Consider the following 20,005-nt stretch of genomic DNA (forward strand, 5'->3'; position numbering starts at 1 on the left):
CTTGCTCCAGGAGCTGCAGACCATGTTTTTTCTTACAACCAAAGGTAAATTGATTCAGTGCATCTTGAAATAATTTTGCCAGACACATATAAATACAAAAAAAAAAAGACTTCAGTGAAAAAACCTCATGCCGTCAAGCAAAATATGCCCTTTTCTTATCTTATCTGTTGTGAGTAACTCAAGCTATTTGCACAACGCCTTGTGCTAGGAAGGAGTTGTTTGTACATGTTTCACTCCCTTTTTTCCAAGTTTTGGATTTTGAATGAAATCTTTCTCTTCAAATTCCTCCTCCCTGTGAAAAAGTCATGGTTTCTCTTTCCCATGCTTCCCTGAAGGTTGGACCCAGCCCTCTCTCCAAAGATCCCTTCATTGCAGATGGTTTTCTATTAATTTTCAAACCGCTTTGGAGAGCTCTCCGCGTCTGGCAGCTCTAACATCCCCTCTCCCTCCCGTCCCACCCACTTAGCCTCAGCCTAAGAGCCCTTAACAAATGACTCCCAAGGAATTTAAATGGCTAACGCTCGCTGGCCAATAAAGAGATGCATAAACTGTATAACCAGGTTACACGGCTCTTGCCATTAGGAAGAAAGGTTGCTCGGGCAAAGGCGTGAGTCCTCTTAACCTGTCGCACTTCGATCGCAGGACCAGAGAGGTAAGGGAAATCTTGTTTGCTCTGTAGGGCTTTTTATCTGGTTTTCATTTATCAGAGAGTTGAGACCAAAAGTATGTCATTGTCAAGGTATCGGGTTTGGGTTTTGCCTTCCTTTTAGAGGGTCCTAAAGAGTTGTTTGAGAAGGAAGCAACTACTTCCAAGCTTGAACTACGAGCTCGACGTGAATATCTGAAAGAATTTATGTAGCAAAGAGCAAAGAGAATGTCAGAACACTGAAAACTAAACCACTGATATTTTAGACAGAGGAAAACAAATACAATCGTGTCTCAGAGATATTTTTCCTACTATCTTAAATTAATGAAGTGAAAGGTAGCCATTTACAACCGCCTGACGTGTTTTCAATTGGTCTGTCTCTGCCATTGTCTGTGTTGCTTGGTATTTTGTTCTGCTTTTTCAAGAGACTGACAGAAAAATCAAGCTTTCAAAGTGGGTTATCTGCTTTAGGTACAGAATTTGTGGCTTGTAGATTGAAGGTGTCTAGGAAGGTTGAGCAAACGGGCTGTATATGCAAGTATTATTCATAAAAATGAATCTATATAACTCCTTCAATGTACTGAAAATTTGATAGCATTTTAAGAAAATCAGGTTCTCATATTGTTCTTTCATATTCTACTTAAGCAGCATGTGAAATGTTTAAGGCTTGTATATGACATAGGGCACGTGATGTTAATCTGTTAATTTATTTGTTTATTCATTTATTGCTTTATTAGGGCCAGTGCTGATAACAATAATGAAGTTTGAACTTAAATCTGGAAAAAATAGTTTGAATCTAAAATCTTTAAAAAAAAAAAAAAAAGGGGAAATGTAGTAGTTGTAAGTGAGGTTTGATTAAAACCAATGACAAAATCGTCCGTTCACATGTGGACCAGATGCAGAAGTTGTGTATAATGTTGTCCTGTCCTGAGCTAGGTGGGATTGAAGCTGTGCTTCAAAATGTGTGTGTAAAGTGCTCCTTTACCCTTTGCACAGCCAGGCTTGCCATGGATGACAGACCATGCTCGGAGTTTGTGAGAGATGTGATGGCAAAATGTTACTGCCATCCCTTGCGATGCTCCATGGCCTGACAGGCTGGGGTGCAGAAAGGGCATCTTCTTCAGTCATGTTATCAGAGCTGAACTCTGATGGCCTTCACACCCAACACAGTCCACGGTGGCACATCTTGGTGATAGCTGATGATGTTCCACCAAAGACCTTGCCAGTGTCTGAAAGAGTTGAGAGAGCTTTATAATTAAGTTAACACAGTCAATCTAACAGAACTGCAAAACATGTCCTTTTTGCTAGTCAAGACAAGGCCATATGACTGTCTATCAAGAGTTTGTTGTAATGTTGTTGGTTTGATTATTTTTCCATGGGTTTCTCATATAGCTCTGCACTGTATAACTGAGATTAGATAATGTATTGGATAAAAATAAGTTAGGTTAAAAAAGGGGGAGTAATTTCCTACTCTTTTTAATAATTTCTATTCATTTCTGCATTTCAGCTCCATTTTTTGCTGAAGAAAATATATTTAATCAAATGTTGCTTGTCTTCTCTCTTCAGCTTTTAATAAAAAAAAAAAAAATCCCAGTTAAGGTCAGCAAAAGGTGAATTTCAAATGACATCTGTCTTAAATCCCACTCCTTTTCTGTAGTGCACGGAAATTTCATTTCCAAACCCTAGGTATTTCCAACCAATCTGTAATTTCAGTAGACTTAAATTGTCTTGAGTTAACCCAGCACAGGAATGGTGCCTCCTGAGAGAGTCCCTGCCTTGGTTAAACATTTTTTTTTAAATTTATAATATTAACCCTGGGCACAGGTAACGAGTACTGGAAATGTCTTCCTTGTACTTGTAAACCTTGTTTCTCAATTTCAATTCAAGGTTCAAAGGTTTGTACAAACTTCTTAGATCAGAGGTCAGGTACAAATTACTGCACTTTGTAGCTTCTTTCTGCCGATATGACAGAATTTCACAGCAAAGACGATTGCCTTTCATCCCCCTCTGCTCCACACAGGCAACACCAGGCAGTTAAAAGTGTGATATGTACAAGTCAGCCATTGGTACCTGAGTTTAATAAATAACTAACTCGATTTCAGTGGTGCAAGGTGCATATTATAAAAGGGGTCAAATGTCAATGCACAAAGGGAAAAAAAAACCTACCCAGCCACTGACTGAGGCAAATGCTTTGAGTTTAATGTGCTTTCAGCAGCAAACATTCACATCCCAACTGCGGTTTGCTTTATGTTGATTTTCATTTCTGCGACCTGAGAGTGAGGGAACACGTTGGGCCCCTGTCACCTTTCCCTGAAATCTCTGCCTGCTGGTGAAAGCAGGTTGTAGGTTGGGCCCCCCGTTCTTGTGGTGTTCATGTAGTGAGCACTGAACTGAGAATGTTGCATTAGAAGCAGTGCATAAGATTAGGGGGAACTGAAAAGTCTGAAGCTATTTTTATTGTTATAAAATTGACTAAGCGAGCAGACTTTGTATGAACAGGCAGGATGTGTTATGTTTCACTCTGGGTTCTCCAGAAGAGTTAGCTGAAAAAGTTAAATCAGAAAGGTTGCAAAGGGAAATGTAGTTTATGAATTTTTTTAGATACTCTTGGTTGCACTGTAGAATGGAACATGTTACTGTAATGTTTACGTCAACAGAGTTCTGCATTATAATAATAAAGAGAAATCACAAGCACATGCACACATATCCCTACTCCACAGAGTTCAACAAAGCCTTTCACATTTTCAATGATCAAACTAGATCACCATGTTCCTATATAAGATTTTTCTTTGAAAAGACGAGAAGTGAAACAGGTGAATTTCTTATCTTTCCTATGTAATAATAAACAGATGAGTCTAGTTGTGGTTTTGTTTTTCAGTTAGAGAAGATTGTTTTTCCTGTCTTTCTTAGAGCAAAAGCTGTCGAGCTCCTAGTCCACACCAAATGAAACACTTCTCCCTTTCCTAGAAAGAATGCTTTTTAAAGCAGACAGTTAATGAGGAGGACACACTTATCTGTACCAGCATCTCAGCAGAGCACATTGTTTAATTGCATTTGTGGTAAACAAACACCTCAAAAAGTTTCCCGTCAAGTACAGCTGATCCAGAATAGGAAAGGCTTGTTACATACCAAGTGACTACATTGCTCTTTATTTATATGTCACACATTTTCCTGTCTGACCATGGTAATTATAGACTTTGTTGATGAGACTGAAATATGGGAATTTGGGGAGAAGGGAAGGGTTGTGTTGTTTCCTGATTTGGGAAGCTGATAAGAACAATTACACAACCCATCTCTCTTCTTCTCAGCTTTCTTCAACATGTGGCTTCAATATCTTTCAGGATAATAACTTCAGCCTCAGCCAGCAACCAGTCCTATTGAAATAGCTGAGAGTTACAGGATTATTTTAAGCTGAACAGGATAAAAGACAGAGCTGGGGCAAATGGTACAACGTACAGGTTACACAACTTGTTAGGACAAAGTTCTGAATGTCTTGAAGCAAAGTGCATTATAAAATAAGGGAGGAGACTGGGTTTCGCTTACCCAAACTTCCTTCAGAAGTGGTTTAAGCTGAAATGGCTGGTTTGGCACTGCAGAAGCATAAAACCACTGAAGAAACACACATTACATTGACAGAATTCACACTGCAGAAGCAGAGAAAATAACAACTGTGTTGGTAGGATGCTCTAGGTGTTGGTGGTGCTTTGGCACATCAACTTCTTCGTCAGCATCACTTGATTCTCACCATGGGAAAACCATAAATGCAGGAACAGAATTTTCATTTGTGATCATCAAAAAGCAACAGCAAGAAGTAAAATGCCAGGCTCAGGAAAGTTTTCTCACCTTATTATTTTAGATATCATCATTGATATCTCATTGAATACTATTTTTGCAGTTTGTAGGCCAGGAGGTCAAGTCATTGAGAGACCTCCATCCCGGGAATGTTCACTGCTGTGCACTAATAGTGCTTACAGGTAATGCAAGCAGAACCTTTGACAGCCTTTGCAGGATCACACTCCAAATTAACTATGCCTTAGAAGGATGCAGAGAGGGTTGATAGGCAGGAAGTTGGTGCAATACAAGGTGACTTTATTTTGTAGGGAAATCACAATTTCAGCTCCATTTTTTAAAATGTATATAAAATTACTGTGAGGTAAGATTAATATGGCTAAGAGAACTGGTATAATATGGCTAAGAGAATTACATCTGTGATTGTTATTGTTCTTAATGACAGTGATGAAAATAAAAAGTTTAACCTTCAAATCCTAGGGTGAAGTTGTAGCCAATCGTTGACTGTACAAATTCAGTGTTCAATTATCTGATTAGCATTCAAGTTTTGACCTGGGAAATTCCAGGATGTTAATTCACAGAATAATTTCAGGTGTTTTCCTCCTATAAAGGAACAATAAGTAGAAGAAGAGATTTATAGTAATTTTGTTACAGTTTTTTAAGCCAAACACATTGCTGTTGATTGGTGCCTAGAGGACATAACCGGTCCCTGGAAGACTTTTAAGGCAGGATTTTCAGTAGTGCTCACCACTGTCTTAAATATATCCCTATAGAAGCCATTAGAGTTTTATAACTGATATCAGGGGGAGTAGTGCTAGAGGCTGAGAACTGTTGGAAATATCACCCTTAATTTTCAGTTTCTTTATGTTCCTTCCTTGAAGAGAACACAATCAAAAGATGAAGCCAACAGGTTTTTGGTGTGTTTTAAATGGAACCAACAATTTTTAATGTGTTTAGGCCACTTAGGATGAATTTAAGCAACTGAGAATTGTGCACAGACCTGCTTCTGCAGTAGCTTCACCCTGAAAACTGCTTTTCAGGCCCAGAACCTTAACTTGCCCTATACAAGGGGAACATGACTAACTGATCAGAATAAAACTGAAGTTTAAGCTTGAAGTATGAACTCTTCCACTGGAATCAGTGGCCAGATCCCTGATGACAGGCCCTAGGTTAGGATGCTGAGTGTCACTGTTAGCAGAAGTGGGAATTTCAGCAGCTAGCCTAGGGATTTAGTTGGCCGGTCTTATCCAGCTCCTTCGGTACTTTACAATTTCTCTCTACATTTAAGTACAGTACTTCCAGTGGCAGAGAGCCATTGCTGTACATGTTCATGCCTGAACGTACATGAGAACTGATTAAGTAGATAACCCTTAGGAGCCACTGAAGGAACTGGGATTGTTTAGTCTGGGGAAGAGGAGGAGACCTTATCATTCTCTAGAACTACCTGAAAGGAGGTTGTAGCGAGGTGGGGGTTGGTCTCTTCTCCCAGGTAACCAGTGATATGATGAGAGGTAGTGGCCTCAAGTTGTGCCAGGGGAGGTTCAGGTTGGATATTAGGAAAAATTTATTCTCTGAAAGAGTGGTCAGACATTGGAACAGGCTGCCCAGGGAAGTGGTAGAGTCACCATCCCTGGAGGTGTTCAAGAAATATGTAGATGTAGCACTCAGGGATATGGTTTAGTGGGCATGGTGGTGATGAGTTGACAGTTGGACTGGATGATCTTAGAGGTCTTTTCCAACCTTAATGATTCTGTGAGAAATTGTGTGGTGCAGCCAATGCTGCTGCACATGCATTTCCTCAGGTCCCATGCAACACCTGAGCCAAAAAGTTTCTCCCAGGTGACCCTAGCTGGAGATGGAGAAGTTTGATTGCCTTAATTCAGGCACATGCATGATGATGAGAATATGCAGTGCTGGCAGCAGGATAGCTTGCACAGCAGACAGGCATGTCGTTGTCAATAACCAGTACTGATCTAATCTATGAGAATACTCTCCCAAGCTGTTCATCACAAGCTACTCATCAAGTCTCTTGCTAGTCAATGTTTCTGCTCCTTTGGGTCTACTGACACAGTTCACCACTTTCTCCACAGAGTTTTGCCAAAATGATCCAGATTATTAAGAAAATTTATCCTTTCAATTTTTTTACCCTAGCCTTGGGCAACTTTTTACCCAGTTCTGCTGCAGGTAAAGCAAAGTGTCTGACACACTGCAGACATTGTCATGGCCTGTTGGCTTCAAGTAATGCTTTTCTTGTTAGAGGTCTGAAAACATCATCCATCCCCAGCAACCTTCTGTTTCCTGTATGAAAGACTTCCAGAAAAGGTCCTTAGCCAAAAAGCTGTGTTGCTTTTTGGCCGTGTTGCAGCCAAAATGCTGCACTCTCTCTTGCACTGACCCACCACAAGATTCAACTTCAGACATTTGCATTTCACTAGCCACAACAGGTAGGGAAACAAGCTGTGGTCCAACTCCTGTTGAAAACCACACTGAGGACTAGCCTTTGACACTTGAAATATAAGTTAATTTGAAGAGGTGAAGTCTTTTCATGGATTTTTGCCAAAGATCGGACCCTTTTTTCACTGCACCTGCTGCCCTCTTGGCCTCTGTCTGCACTGTGCATGGAGAGGAGCCAAGGACGCTGCTTCCAGCAGGATGTCTCCTAAGCTGATTGCAAACAGAGGGTGAAGCCAGGAAGCACATGGGATGGCAGCGAGCGCTTGTGGGGCCGGTGGCTATGTTAGGCACGTTCATAAAAGAGGTGGGACTTTCTATTTTGCCATTAATTTGTGGAGGAGCCCCTTGCACGCCAGCTCCCTGCCATGGCTGTAGCTGCGGGACTGCTGGACTGGCCCTGTGTCCTGCAGCCCGGCACACTGTGGCTCAGCTTTGGTAACAGCCCCAAAGACATTGGCTTTCTTCAGCTCATTTATGCAAATAAATCATGGGAGAGGAGTTGCAGTCTTGCCAAAAAAAGAAAACTGGTGTATAATGATACCATAGTTATCTTTAAAGGGAAGGTAGCTTGCACATTACACTTGAAGCAATGCTCAAGCCACTACCTTTTTTTTAACTGATGTGGCCACTTTGTTTTTCTGTTCAGCCAATAAATCTGTAAACAGGCAAACTGGGTTGTCAGCAAGAGCATTTCTGTGGATATCATAGTTTGTGATAAAGTTATATAGTGATAGGTGGATGTTATAGTTTGTGATAATGTTGTTATCAGTAAGCTGTTGTTATTATATACATTTTATGTATCTAAAGTTGCCATGAATAAGGAGCTTTTAAAAATAAAGTTTTAATGGCAGCTGTGCTTCCAGAGCTGCTGCTCAGCATCAGCAGCAGGATTACCATTTGCCTATATTATTTCAACTAAAAAACTAGGAAGGTCCCATTTAAACCAGTAGCTGTTATTTCTCTCTATTCACAGGGTGTATTCAGTTAGAATTTCAGTGATCAGCCTTCCCTTTGCAGCAGCTATGGCTTAAAATGCAAAACTGTGGCAGTTTCTTGAAGCAAGCAGGCAGCCGTGCGGTGTCCGTGAGGACACGCTGTGCCAGCTCAGTGGGAGTTTGTACGGTCCAGGGTCTGTCTGCAGCTGGGGCACGGGTGTCCCTGTCCCCTCCTCCCTGCGGTTACTGCAGAGCCAGCGGGTCTCCTGGGGCTCTCCTGCTGACTACCCTGGGTGCTGGCACCTGCCCCACTCTATATGACCGCTGATGGCTGTGTCACCTGCAGAAGGACACATCCTGCCACTAAATCTATGTAAGGCAAAACTGGAGGGATGAATTAAGTGCAAACATAAACAACTCCATTTTCTAGGAGCACGTGAGTGCACTGGACACGTGGCCGCTGCCACAAGGACACCGGCTGGGTCCCTGTGTTTGTAAAAACCTGTTTTACCAGACCGGGATCAACAGAGGAGCAGGTGGCTGCATAACTTCACAGGGCAATGCCCAGGGCTGGACAAGCCCAGGGATAAGATGCTATATGGACTGTGGGCATTGCTTTCTCACCAGGTCCCCGAGCTGCCTTTGCCCTGGCACAAGGGACATCAGCCTTTGGCCCTACGTTGCTGTTAATCAAGGCGTGGTGTTTTATTTAATAAAAGTCCTGCTTGCTCACAGTATGCTTTAGGTCAGTCACTGCCAACACAGTAAGTTTCCCATTTAATATTCTGAGTTCTGATGCAAAAAAAAGACACACTGAAAAGAAGACAATTAATGTTTAGGGCAAGAATTATTTACACCTGCCTGACTGGCAGTGAAGAAGGAGTTCTGTAAGGAAGGGGAAGTGAAATTTGAATGGTTTCAGTGAAACGTGTACATTTGAGAGTTCACCTGCATGAGGGAAAGTCCTTGGAGTAGAGACGCTGAACAGAGGGCTCGCACGCCTGGCTCCCGGCAGGTTGGCAGACATTAGCATCCATCTAAGGTGGCATTGAACTAACAGGCAGGCTTTGCCTTTTTCTAAGAAGAAAATAAACCAGTCTTGTTTCAGTCCTGATAATTAGTCATTTAAAACTTAGCTGTCTCCAGAGCACAACCTTTCTCACTAGCAATTAATATTTTAGTCTGTCTCTCTGTTTTATGAATCTTTGTCATCAAGATCAGGCGTACCTCCCTCTTCAGAGACTAGAAATGAAGTGCTTATGTTTCACAAGACACTATATTTTAATGTAGCTTGGTTTTTGCCTCTTCTGGCATTAATCACACTTGGTGGATATACCAAAATCAGTCTGGCTTTATTAAGGCCACTAAACCCACAATACATGGGCTCATGCCTTGGGTACACCCTTAACACATAGTAGCAAGTTTTTACAACTAGCTTACCGTGGACTAAAAAATGCACAAGTAGGGTTGAACACTTTGGGAATAGGTATTTTTGAAAACAATTTTCTTGAGAGCGATTTCTTTTCAACATGAAAAAGTTAGGTTGTGTTGTCAGCCCATTTTTTAAGGCAGTAAAAACAGGAGGAGAGAAAGCTCAGACCAGACACGCCTGTGTTTTTTTTCATCAAGGTAGATGATATCTGAACTTTGTGAAGGTGTTGATTGTGTCATGCAGCAACGAATGTTCTTAAATGTGTATTTAGCTACATCAAGTAGGACTATATGGGCTCTATAATTGTCTTAGGTAGTATACACTTATGAAACCCAGCCCTGTGGAGCTGTACTGAAAAAAATTAAGCACATTTGATCACGAAGCTTGATTCCCTATAAATTACATAGGGATAAATGCAATTTAAATTTCACAAAGAAATTTAAAAATTCACTATCACAAACAGTGTATGGGAGTGTTTGCAGCAAAGGTTGCCATCAGCACTTAGCAGCAGCTTCAGGTACAACTTCCAATACTAGAAATCATCCTGCTGGTGCAATGCAAAGTGCTGGAGAATATGCCAGTTCCTGGACTGTCACCGAATTACCAGCTGGTTTCTGATGGGCAGGGGAGACTTTGCTGTGATTCTCCCCCCTCCACAGACCTGGTGCCCATCTATAGCTTTCTAGACTATAGCCCCAGTGACTGAGCTCTGCAGACAGCAGAATACAGAGACTTTTATTTTGTAAGCTGACCTAAAACTGATGGTAATGAGTCATTTCTCAATGTACCCAAACCTGGGTCGATAAGTAGTTCACTTGCCAACAGGTGGCCCATATAAAGGTAGTGATTATTCCCCAGTAAATTGTTCCTTTCCTTTAGTTCAGGGAAAAATGAAGTCACATTTTTAGGAATAAATTGTCAAGTGAAAAATGAAAATGTTTTTCTCTGCCTTAATTTTTTTAATTATATCAAATAATTCCCAGGAGTAAAATTAAAAAGTCTGACTGTGACACATTAAAAAGGAGGAACATTTGAATCTGAGAGAAACATGTTTATCAACAGCATTTTAAAGCAAGAAGCTTTCAAAACTGATGCACTTCCATGAAAGACGTGGCTTCAAAGAAATTGTGTTTTCTGAAGTATTGCCTGGGCACCAGCATTGCTATTACTGCTCTCCATCTTTTTTGCCTCCTTCTCTGCTCTCCGTATTTTTAAATTAAAATGGCTCGGAAGCATCAGCATGTAACTCCCATGGCTCAAAAACACCCGCAGGATCAGGCCCGACCACAGACTGAGGCTCAGAGGTCTGGTTTCCAAATCCCAAATACACTTAGGAGCTGAACCAGGCACAATGGTGCTTGCCCTGGCTGATGCAGAGCCATCTCTGGATATAGACCAGCACAATCCTGGGCAGCTTAGGAGCTTTATTAAAAAAATATGAGGTGCTAAGGTTACTAGGATTTAAATAGGTTTTGTGGACCATACAAATCAGACTTAGGTGCCTAAATCTTGCACCTGTATTTCTGTGGACTTGGGCATACTGTACTAGTGAAAGACCTGCCTGCACAGTAACCAATGCATTGAAAATGGCCAAATTGTTCTAACCATGGGTATATATCACGGTCTTTGTGGGATAGAGAGAAACCTGTGTCCCACTGAATAACACAACTACATAGATAAATACATCTGCCTGAATGTTTGTCCTTTTTTTTGGAAAATAAATCTGTCAAACTCAGATTTGGAACATTTCTTACGGTGATTTGCAGAGTTTCCTACAGGGATCAGCGTTTTTTGACAGTTCCATCAACAAAATGGTCATGAATGCAAATCATGGCAAATAATCAGTGGACGATGCAAAGGTTAATGGAGTTGTAAAAAAAACAATGACAAGGAACCAATGGTGTAGCACTCAGTAGGTGGGATCTACTCAAAAGGCAGCTGGGACAGGGCTGAATGTAAGGTTGAGGCATTTAGGAGTAAGAAACACAAGGTGTGCCTGCTGCATGGGACATAACCTCAGCAAGTGGTGCTTCTGGAAAGGATTTGGGGTTAGAATTGACCAAAAAAACGCCACATGTTTTGCTAGCAGGAAGGTGTGGAGAAACAGGCCTTGGTGATACAGAGACATGAGGAAAAGAGTGATGATCTTCATCCTTGTATATAACAAGGGTGAAAAAGGCTGAAAGCCTAGAGAACTGTCAAAAGGGCCACAAAAACAATTTTAAGTGAAAAAATGATTGATTGTGAAGGAATTTAGGAGTTCAGCCTGCAAGTTTTATTAAAAAAGGGGGAGTTGTGGCCTGATTATACAATTTAAACATCATCATAAGGCAAAAACGGAGGTCTTGAAAGACTCCTTAGTCTATCAGAGAAAGGTTTAAGAAGTAATCTTAGCTGGAAGCAAAAGCCAGACACACCCTCGTGAGAAATACAGCACGCTGGCTTGTCTGAGGGAGTGATCAACAAACAAGCTCTAAAGGGAAGTGATGGGGTCTACAGCTCTTTGATTCCTTAAAATCAAGGTCCTTCTGGAAGATACTATTTACTCAGATAAACGTTATAGGACTCAATGTGCAAATAACAATAAAATGTAATGGCCCATGTCATATACCATCACTCGTATTAAATGGTCTGATGGAGTTTCCAGCTTTAAAAGTCAATGAATTAACTACTCTCAGAGTCCCAAAGTGTCCTATTTAATTGTGCTCAGAGAGGAAGCCCATTGCCTTGCAGTTGTGGTTATTAGCATGGTCATCTCCTCCTGTATGTCTGCATTTACCACTCTCTGCCTGTGTCCAAATGTATAATGAGGTTTCTGAGACTTGCCTTCCTCTTGCTGACTTGCAGGGCTGTGCAGGCCACTTGCTCTAAAGCAAGTTTTCTGCCATAAGGGAGTGATTCTCTTCGGCTTTTGTGACGTCCTGTTGTAATAACAGAAGAAACAAACATCTCAGACATTGTACCACAAGCAGCAGGCAACTCAGAAGCTTGCCAGATTGTGCTTTGCACAAGAGAACAAGAATTGGTCCCTGCTGATGCTAAAGCATATGTATTATTTCCTACTCAAGAGTTACTGTGAAGGCCTAGAGGAGTCAGGGGTTGTTATCAGAGGGAAACCGTGTCTGGTGCTTCTCATGCATTTGCCATCTTTCACCGTGGACTATGGCACCTGGCACTTGCGCTGTTCAGGAGCAGATGGATTAACTGAGGAATGACTGAGAGGGAGGAGAGGACTTAGGAGGTGGTAACCTCTTGCTTCATGACAGTATCTTCCCTTTCCCAGTCCTGTGTCATCTCCTTCCTCTACCTTTTCAATGAGGAGACAAGCCTCCCTAGGGTCTTCAGGTTTTGAGGTGCTTGGTGGCATCTGTTCATGTTACTTCAACATCCTGTGCAGCAGCTCTCGGTGCCAGGGTGATACAGGCAAGTGATCCTCCACTGCCTACACCCAGGATGCGCCTCTGGCAGTATCAGTGTTCAGTCTGGTGTGGCTCATTCATCTGCTTTTCTGCAGCCTTAGTCCCAGTTTGAAAAATGAACTTGCAGAACAGCTACAGGAAGACAAAAGAGAGGGGTGGGATTCTCATGGTAGCAAATAGCTTCTAACTAGTGTCCTTGTTCTTCCTTTTCCCAGGCTTTATCAAGCTGTGAATGAGTTTGACACCATGACTGCTGAGGACTCCACTGCAAGGATGAGCAGCGATTCCTCCAATGTGGCTACCACGAAAGTACCTGAAGGTGTTGCCGGTGCACCTAATGAGGCAGCTCTGCTCGCCCTCATGGAGCGCACTGGATATACCATGATCCAGGAGAACGGGCAACGCAAGTATGGCGGCCCTCCTCCAGGGTGGGAAGGCCTGCACCCTCCTCGGGGCTGCGAAGTCTTTGTGGGTAAAATCCCCCGCGACGTCTACGAAGATGAGCTCGTCCCTGTGTTCGAGACCGTCGGCCGCATCTACGAAATGCGCCTGATGATGGACTTTGATGGGAAGAACCGCGGCTATGCCTTCGTGATGTACACGCAGAAGCATGAGGCAAAGCGTGCCGTCAGGGAGCTGAACAACTATGAAATCCGCCCTGGCAGGCTGCTTGGTGTGTGCTGCAGTGTGGATAACTGCCGGCTCTTCATAGGAGGCATTCCCAAGATGAAGAAGAGAGAGGAGATCCTGGAAGAGATCGCCAAGGTGACGGAAGGTGTGCTGGATGTCATTGTGTATGCCAGCGCCGCAGACAAGATGAAGAACAGAGGCTTCGCCTTTGTGGAGTATGAGAGCCATCGAGCAGCAGCTATGGCCAGGAGGAAACTCATGCCGGGAAGGATCCAGCTGTGGGGACACCAAATTGCTGTTGACTGGGCAGAACCAGAGATAGATGTGGACGAAGATGTCATGGAGACTGTTAAAATCCTCTATGTAAGGAATTTAATGATTGAGACCACAGAGGACACCATTAAAAAGGTCTTTGGGCAGTTTAACCCTGGCTGTGTAGAGCGGGTGAAAAAAATACGTGATTATGCCTTTGTGCACTTTACAACCAGGGAAGATGCCATTCACGCCATGAACAACCTTAATGGTGTCGAACTGGAAGGCTCATGCCTGGAGGTTACCTTGGCCAAGCCAGTAGACAAGGAGCAGTACACTCGCTACCAGAAAGCAGCAAAAGGAGGGGCCGCAGCAACGCCTGAAGTAACTCAGCAACCTAATTATGTTTACTCTTGTGATCCGTACACGCTAGCGTATTATGGATATCCGTACAATGCCTTGATCGGGCCCAACAGAGATTACTTTGTGAAAGGTTAGTAAGCTCAATTAGGGAATGTGATGGGCAGGTTTGATCTCAGGCTGGTACGACTCAAGGAGCCAAAGGACAACTGGTGCTATGCACTTCGTTCTTAAACACTCTTTTATAGGTCTTTTTGCCATATTTCTGTTCAGTCTTATTTTAATTCATGACTATACAGAGTGCATTTATCTATAAATAATTGCTCATGTACAGGTTAGTATGAGAGAGGCATCAAAAATATGGTTAAGAATGAGCTAACAGACCAAGCACGGGATGGGGAAGAGAGGGATCTGGTTTTTATGAGTGCTGTACTGAGTCTGAGCAAGTCCAAGGACTCCAGTTTCTGATGCCTCTTTCCAAAGAGCTGCATCGTAAGTATTAGAGATTGTGACAAAGTGCTCCCTTTGCCTTCTCTGGCGGTGTGGGTACAGTGACCTGGTCATCCAAAGGAAGGGATGTCTGGGAAATTCTCAGTGGGGAGCTCTCCAGGTGTTATTTGCCTTTTGCATTAAAATGGCAGTAGTGCTGTGTCCTTTATAAAGTCATTTGAGAACTACGAGCAGAAGGAATCACATGAGCGCAAAATAATTCTTTTATTGTGTATACTTTAATTAGTTATTGGTTATAGTCATTAAAAATTAACCAAAAATCAGTTATTCATAAAAATCCCTAGCAGCTATAACTGGTGTTATAATTACAATTATCCTGTACTTACAGGAATTATAGTTTCCTGAAATGTAATGTGTATTTCCATAACAGGCAGTTTAGCATGAATATATTCTTAAAGCACTCATGTAAACCAAGAAATATTTTTAACCCTAGTTGATCAAGAATTTAGCTTCTTCTCAACTTCTAGATTTGTACTTACAATGAACTACAAAGGAGTTAACTGCCAATGTAAGTGTTCCATTAGGCCATCACGGAGTGCATGAATACTGCAGTGTCCAAGGTACTGTCGTAACATGAGTGGAGTTGCTAAGATAAATAAAGGCAATATTTTTGGAGTTGGGGTATATTCACATTACTAATAAAACAGCAGAGAAAACAAACGACACTAGTAAAAATATATGCAATGGTGGGACAAAGTTGGCTAAAGGCCAGTGCAACTTCAGACCATGTCTGCAGGGTCCCATTGTGGCCAGCCGAGAGGCTGGGTCTCCTCTGGAGGAGAGCAGAGAGCAGAAACTGTTCCTACTGCATAAAATCACCTGGAGGAGCCCCTCTCTCTCTGCTGAGTGTATGATACCCATAACACTGGTCATGGCAGTTGCATCAGTATAAATAAACAGTTAATGTACAGTCAGAAACATCAAGAGACAAACTTGCGTAGGCTTACTGAGTGCTTCTAAGGCCAAACTCTTCTGTTTTCCTAAGCGAAGTCACTCAGGCTCAGATCAAACTAACTTGAGCAGCCTCATTTCTAAGCACATGGTGCCCGATCTCAGCCTGGGGCTGTTTGTGCTCCCCATAGGGCTGTTGCTCCCCGTTATTCACCATCCTCTTCTGTTGTTATCATAAGCAGGCAGCATACGAGGCAGAGGGCGAGGTGCAGCTGGCAACAGAGCCCCAGGCCCCAGGGGCTCCTACCTGGGAGGATACTCCGCCGGCCGTGGCATCTACAGCAGGTACCACGAAGGCAAAGGCAAACAGCAAGAGAAAGGATATGAGCTGGTACCCAACTTGGAGCTACCTGCGGTCAATCCAGTGGCTATTAAGCCAGGTGCAGGTTAGTATGTGCAATGAGGGGAGGAAAGCAGAGGTGGGGAGCCAGCCCTCACTCCAAGCCCTGTGTTAGGCGTGTGGGGACCCCTCCAGGGCCAGCCCACAGCTGTGGCAGTGGGGTCAGCCCTGGGGCCAGGGCTCAGCGCTCTGCTGTGCCAGATACCTCCTGGCCCTGGCCGGGCTTTCTGCACACAAGAAGCACACAGCAGGACAGGGCCAGGAGCCCTGGGATGAACATGTGGGAGCTCTACAGGCCAAATTAAAAAGGGTTGAAGCTGTGCCCACCCCTCCTGTCCCCTTTTGCACCTCCTCATGAGGAGGCAGACTTTCTTTTTTGTCTAGTCATGTACACTAGAGCATGGTGACTAAGAGCATTCTTCCACTCTTTTAGTTTCTTCAGTGCTAATTTCACCCTGGGAGATTCCCACTCCAGATTTCCAGCCAGGCTAGAGCTCTCCCTTGCTTAGTTCATGTTTCTGCAGTGCTACAAGGCTGGGAAAAGGACCTGGGGCTTTCCCATTGCAGGAAAGTCCCTGGCTGAGGCAAGCTCCTCCATCACTGTCAGCAGCATGGGGAAGGAGCAACGCCACTAGCCCTTGGGGTCCAGCTTCCAGCAATGCAGAATCTACAGGAGGGTTCTCAGCTCTGCTGGGCTGCAGGGAGCTGGCCCAAGGGCCAGGGCAGGGATTGTTCCCTTCTGCCACATCCTCATCTGAGTATCCAGCCTTTGCCCTTCCAGGTGAACGGGATGAAGGCTGAAGCCCTGCAATTCCTCAAGATCCTGTTTGGGAAAAGTTTTATTTGGAAAAGTAGCCTGAGGAAGAAGGTCCTTGCAGGTGATGGGGGCAAGCCCTCTTGCAAAAGTCCTCAGGTCTTCTCCCCTTTCCTCACTCCAAGTGAATTGTAATTGCAGGACCTGAGTGGTGTTTAATAATAGAGCTGCAGTGGTTTCCCAAAACGTGCTCCATACTGTCAGTGGAAACTACAGCTTGCATCTAATGAAGGCTGTGAAGAGTTCTTCATAACAGTTGGATAAGACAATGTGAGAAGAGGTCTAGAAACAAAGGAAGGCTGTTAAGATTAGAGCAGTTTCCAAAGGAAGACCAGACTTCCTGAGAAAACTACCCACTGACAATCAGAAAATATTACCACTATGTGTTTGTAAAGATACTTCAGGAATTCCAGGTATTACTAAAGGATGCTTGAAAAGTGGGCTTTGAAATGCACACCTATTAGTGGCAGTTCATTCAACTGCCAAACAAGAGCCTGAAGCTCAAGTCTAAATGCTTCTACACTTCAAGCCTGTTGAGATTCAGATTTCTTTATCAGGTCTTCCCCTCTGGTATGGTTCCAGCACACCCTCTCAGCACAGAAGCACCTGGTCTGTTTCCCCAGCTGCCTCAGATGATCTAGTAAGAGATACCACATGCAAGACTTACCTCTTGTTAAAAGGGTATGACTCTGAAAGCACATTACCAGAACAGAGGAATAGAGATATCCTGGCGCTTCAAAGTTTCCTACCATTTAGAACAACCTTAAAGCTCATTTCTTTGCAAATGGTTAGAAAACTCCTGAGAGGTCACCCAAATACCCCAGCTGCCTGTTACTGCTTTTCTGCCAGAATTTACCACAAAATGGAGCGTGTGAGCTCTCTGCCTTTGCTTCGGTGAGAAATTATCCAGGTTATTTAAACCACTGATAAAACTGTTTTGAGCTGACCAGGTGGACTTGATGTAGGAGAACTGGAAAAGTTCATGGATGGAGGTCTGCTTGAGGAAACAGTGGTAGTCCACTGGTAGTGGAAACATCACTGCCTGAAAGATACCTGATCAGATCCCTTGTTGCAGTCTCCAGGATCAAAACAAGAGTACTGCTTGCTGACACCAGTGCTTCCCACATTGCACACTTCCACATCGCAAGTTTCACCCCAGTGAAAGAAACCCGTGTGCATGTTTGGTTTAATTTCTGACTTACTGGCTGTACCTCCCATAGATGCCAACATCACCTCTTAGTCTCCTCTTTATTACTCTGTTTTCCTTGTGAATAACCTTACTGTTGAAAGGCTCAAGAGCTGAATGAGGAAGTGTGCACTATGAGACAACAATGGAAATCACAGCATCATAGAACCATTTGGGTTGGAAGGGACCTTTCAAGATCATCTAGTCCAACCCCCTGTTGTGGGTAGGGACTTCTTTCACAGGTCAGGTTGCTCAAAGCCCCATCCAACCTCAACTCGAACACTTTCAATGATGGAGCATTCACAACTTCTCTGAGTAACCTGTTCCAGTGTCTCATCACCTTCATCATAGAGCATTGCTTCTTTATGTCCAATCTAAATCTACCTTCTTTCAGTTTAAAACCATTTCCCCTTGTCTTATCGCTACAGGTGCTGCTAAAAAGTCTATCCCCATCTTTCTTATAAACCCTCTTTAAGTATTGACAGGCTGTAATAAGGTGTTGCTAGAGCCTTCTCTTCTCCAGGCTGAACAACTCCAACTCTCTCAGCCTTTCTTCAAAGGAGAGGTGTTCCATCCCTCTGATAATTTTTGTGGCTCTCCTCTGGGCCCACTCCAATAGGTCTTTCTCGTGCTGAGGACTCCAGAGCTGGACACAGTACTCCAGGTGGGGTCTCACCAGAGAGGAGTAGAGGGGCAGAATCGACTCCCTTGACCTGCTGGCCATGCTGCTTTTGATGCAGCCCAGGATGTGACTGGCTTTCTGGGTTGTGAGCGGAAATTGCCAGCTCATATCCAATTCTTGTGATTGTTGGGAATGTTCAGCAAAGCACGTTTCTTCCCTAAGCAGTGCTGTGAATCTCCATTTTGGACCACGTACAAACTCACCATCTCTGAACACCATCATTCTGACCAGAGTGTTTTCCCTTTGTCTGAAAGAACATAGCTCTAATTATTTTGTGTTGTCCAATTTGGCATGATGGAGAATTCTCTAAGGAGCAATTGTGTTTTTTTGGTGTCATTAAATAGATTGATCCTGTAGCAGAGTTAGGATAAAACATATTTAGGCAAGTTAGTCCTGGGAAATGCATAATGAGATGATGTTTCGCAGGGTTGGCTGAAGGACGGCACATAGACTGGACCAGTTGTTGCCTGCAACTTCTGCAGCACAAACCACATTTCCTTTCCCAGAGCAGTTCTGCCTATGGCAGCTACACATCCCTTGATCTCTGCAGCTGGAGCAGGGGCCCCACCAGGACAGTAGGCGTTCCCACCCATCCCTGTGCTCAGGCCATGCTTTTGGCCAGTGGGGAGGACAGTGGTGGTCAGAAGGAGCTGTGTAAATCCAGGTCACAGTTCCCGGTCCCCAGCAGTGCTCCAGCCCTGGGACGCCCAAGCCAGGAGCATGGGGGGGAAGGCTGGGCAGAGCAGGCAGCACCGAGCCCGTCACTGTGTATCAGCCATGGTGCTCCCACCCATGGGGAGGGCAGAGGTGCCCCAAGTCCCCCGTCAGCAAACAGGGCTACCCGCCCTGAGGAGAGCAGTGTAGGACCACTGCAGGAGAGCTGGGGCAGCCAGGAGGGAGAGTTCTTTGAGATGAGGTCCCGGAAACCCGTTCCCAACGCACCTGATGTGTCTGGTCTCTCCTAGTGGCCATCCCTGCCATCGGTGCCCAGTACTCCATGTTTCAGGCCGCACCACCAGCCAAGATGATGGAAGATGGCAAAATCCACACTGTTGAACACATCATCAACCCTATAGCCGTCCAGCAGGACCCAGCTAGTGCAGCGGCAGCAGCAGCGGCCGCAGCTGTAATACCAGCTGTCTCAACGCCTCCTCCCTTCCAGGTGAGTTCAGCACAAGTCCTGCTTCCTGTACATCCCACTTCCCATATGTCCTGCTCTGCGTACTCAGGGTGGGGGAAAGTCTGGCCTCTTGCCCTGTTCCCGTTCAGGAGATGCTGTCGAGGATGTTATGGTGCCCAACACCCCTGCAGTTCACCTGCAGTTTGGACAGCTGCTCTCCCACTGTGGGGGACCCAAATCTGTGAGGGAGGGAGGGTACAGCCCCCCATGATGCCATAACTCTCATTCAACGGGGCACGTGCTGCCTACCCTCTTGTTATCACCTCCCCTTCTAAGGGGTTTGCAATTCAGGGAGTGGAAACGGGATATCACAGCAGTTTAAGCACTTTTTTTGCAATCTGAACCCGAAGCTCTCCTTCCAGGGCCGCCCCATCACACCGGTGTACACTATGGCTCCCAAAGTGCAGCGGATCCCCCCCGCCCGG

At 44.2% G+C, this 20,005-nt stretch overlaps 1 protein-coding gene across 1 annotated transcript in view; it reads left to right on the forward strand.

Annotated features, from left to right (window-relative positions):
• The first annotated feature begins 539 nt into the window (after positions 1 to 539).
• The window catches only part of RBM47 (RNA binding motif protein 47), a 26,336-nt gene continuing 6,870 nt past the window's right edge, over positions 540 to 20,005 (forward strand). The window contains exons 1-5 of the mRNA XM_029086360.1: positions 540 to 652; positions 12,891 to 14,050; positions 15,558 to 15,764; positions 19,366 to 19,562; positions 19,943 to 19,999. Of these exons, the coding sequence (XP_028942193.1) occupies positions 12,922 to 14,050; positions 15,558 to 15,764; positions 19,366 to 19,562; positions 19,943 to 19,999 (1,590 nt within the window). The 5' untranslated portion in view covers positions 540 to 652; positions 12,891 to 12,921. The remainder of the gene's footprint in view (positions 653 to 12,890; positions 14,051 to 15,557; positions 15,765 to 19,365; positions 19,563 to 19,942; positions 20,000 to 20,005) is intronic.

The sequence above is a fragment of the Antrostomus carolinensis genome, unplaced genomic scaffold (assembly GCF_000700745.2).
Source record: "Antrostomus carolinensis isolate BGI_N321 unplaced genomic scaffold, ASM70074v2 scaffold2158, whole genome shotgun sequence".
NCBI lineage: Eukaryota > Metazoa > Chordata > Aves > Caprimulgiformes > Caprimulgidae > Antrostomus > Antrostomus carolinensis.